We start from the raw sequence: 2853 nt of genomic DNA, 5'->3' as shown, positions 1-2853 counted from the left end.
ATTTCTGTTTTTTTCTGTCCAAGATGGGGTGCTGAGTGTACATTACTGAGAAATAAAATGAACTTTTTTGATTTTTGGTAAATGGCTGCAATGAAACAAAGAGTGAAAAATTTAAAGGGGTCTGAATACTTTCCGTACCCACTGTAAATGCACAGGCATATCTCAATGTGAGTAAGATATACAGTAAATAGCTTCAGATTCAATTCAAACTTGATAGTTATACTTTTTGCTTATAAATAATACTGAAATAACGTTTATTTTGCGTGTGTGTGTGTGTGTGTGTGTGTGTGTGTGTGTGTGTGTGTGTGTGTGTGTGTGTGTGTGTGTGTGTGTGTGTGTGTAGTCTCGGAGTGTGGAAAGTGGTGGCGAAGTTTCAGAGTAACCCACAGCAGAGCTATTTTACAGAGTTTGAGGTCAAAGAATATGGTGAGCCCCATGACCTGCACCCTTATTTACTGTAACATATTAACGCATTCATATTTAATATAAAACTCCTTTCATGTTTCAGTGCTGCCCAGTTTTGAAGTTAAACTGATGCCTGTAACCTCCTTCTTCTACGTGGACAGTCAAGAGCTCATCGTCAACATCAAAGCTACGTAAGTGAAGGTTTTGGTTTAGTGGCTTTAGAGACCTGATTGGGAGATTGATTGTAGGAGAAAATAAAAGGTGATATTCAGAGGCTGTTTGGCATCTTACTCTTTTAGTGTTAGTCATTTAATGTTTATATTTTTTATTTACTTTCCTTGTTTAATTCATTGTGGGCTTAAACTTTGGATGTAGGTATCTGTTTGATCAAGAGGTGAATGGGACAGCCTATGTGGTGTTTGGGGTTATGCAAGAGGGTCGTAAGAAGAGCTTTCCAAGTTCTCTTAAGAGAGTGCAGGTGAGCACACATACTTAGACGTCTTTTGATTGGTCACACTGTTGTATGCAGTATATGTTATGCTGCATGGCCTTTACCAGTGATACAGAATCACTTATATCACCTATAGTATACCCAAATTGTTGACTGTATTATTATACCCCTATGCTGTATCTCAAGATGCATTTTTCTATAATGTCACATTAGATAGAAGGAGGTATTGGAGTGGTCACACTGAAGAGAGAGCACATCACACAGACTTTCCCAAACATCCTTCAACTTGTGGGGAGTTCCATATATGTATCTGTCAGTGTGCTGACGGAGAGCGGTAAGAAAAAGAGACTGCAGGTTTGTGCTTCTTCACTGCATTTGATATGTTGGTCAAATTAACTATCCATATTATCAGTTCATTAGTATAGCAGCCTGGGGAACATGCAAAGGGACTGTTCTTATATAAAGTATAATATAGTTTTCCAGTCTCAACCATTACCCATTCACACCCTGCCATACAAGGTACCACCTGTTCATCAGATAAGCATTTAAACAGCATCAGGACCAACTCGGGGTTCAGTGTCTTTCCCAGGAATCAAACCACCAACCTTACGATTGGCAGGCATCTGCTCTCAACTAAGCCACATCCAATCCTGTTAACCCTCTTTTGAACCATGACAATAGTGACATAACACAAGTTCCATTTTGGCTAGCAATGGCAACCAGAGAGTTGTCCTCCCCCAAAAAATAACTTATATCACCAATGTAGACAATAATAATAATAATAATAATAATAATAATAATAATAGTAAGAAGAAGAACGTAAAATCAAATACACATGTCACGATACGTTGTTCTGTATCCGTTAATCTAGAAGATAATAAAAAGATGTTGAAATCAGTTTTGTGTTTCTTCATTCATTCACAGGTGGTGAAATGGTGGAGGCGGAGTTGAGAAGTATCCAGATTGTTACATCACCTTACACTATCACCTTTAAGAAAACGCCCAAATATTTCAAACCAGGAATGTCCTTCAATGTTGCGGTAAAGTACTTATTTAGATTTATATAAATTGAGAGCAAAATTATTTTTACATGGAAGAATGCTTTACAGAAAACATTTAATTACAGTTACTCTAAAACACAGATACAAACACAGATGGCAGTATATTTTAAACATGAGAGTTACAATTTATGTGAAATGTTTTCATCCATCAAGGAGAAACGTTTACCCATTTGAGTCACTATACTATTTACTGTAAGTCATTAGTGCAAAGCTAGTGCAGTTTGCATTAAAACTAATCTTATAACAGGAGTGAACTTAGTGTGTTTTAATAAAAGAGACTACTTTCTGATTGTTCAGCTGTTTGTCTCTCTGATGGCAGGTTGAAGTTTTGAATACTGACGGCACTCCGGAAAAAGGTGTTCCAGTAGAGGTCGACCCAGGCCAGGTGCAGGCTTTAACCCGAGCCAATGGCATGGCAAAGCTTACTATAAATACAATGACAATGGGCCAAAGTCTGACAATTACCGTAAGTTTTTCTATTTTATCTATTTTTCTATCTATTTATATATTTTTATTTACAGTACAGGCCAAAAGTTTGGAACCACCTTCTCAATCAATCCGTTTTTTGTTTTTTTTTCATGACTGTTTACATTGTAGATTATCACTGAAGGCATCAAAACTATGAATGAACACATATGGAATTATTTACTTAACAAAAAAGTGTGAAACATATGAAACATGTCTTATGTTTCTTCAAAGTCGCCACCCTTTGCTCCAATTACCGCTTTGCACAAGCTTGGCATTCTCTTGATGAGCTTCAAGAGGTAGTCACCTGAAAGGGTTTCCCAACAGTCAACAGTCTTGAAGGAGTTCCCGGAGATGCTCAGCACTTTTTCATGCCCTTTTGCATGTCTAGCTCTCCCCAAACTTCAAGCTCATTAAGACAACACAAAGGTTTTTCAGCGCTATCAAAAAAGCAAAGGATGGCTATTTTGA

The 2853-nt window shown here is 37.3% G+C and overlaps 1 protein-coding gene across 1 annotated transcript in view; it reads left to right on the top strand.

The window, feature by feature from the left end:
• Window positions 1-2853, top strand: part of LOC117958762 (complement C3-like) — a 155296-nt gene that overhangs the window by 5053 nt on the left and 147390 nt on the right. Inside the window, exons 6-11 of the mRNA XM_034895388.1 lie at window positions 344-426; window positions 509-596; window positions 781-883; window positions 1070-1190; window positions 1781-1896; window positions 2237-2383. Of these exons, the coding sequence (XP_034751279.1) occupies window positions 344-426; window positions 509-596; window positions 781-883; window positions 1070-1190; window positions 1781-1896; window positions 2237-2383 (658 nt within the window). The remainder of the gene's footprint in view (window positions 1-343; window positions 427-508; window positions 597-780; window positions 884-1069; window positions 1191-1780; window positions 1897-2236; window positions 2384-2853) is intronic.

Source organism: Etheostoma cragini, chromosome 2, assembly GCF_013103735.1.
Source record: "Etheostoma cragini isolate CJK2018 chromosome 2, CSU_Ecrag_1.0, whole genome shotgun sequence".
NCBI lineage: Eukaryota > Metazoa > Chordata > Actinopteri > Perciformes > Percidae > Etheostoma > Etheostoma cragini.
Note: the sequence above shows the minus strand (reverse complement) of the source record. Positions and strands in the feature narration are given on the sequence as shown.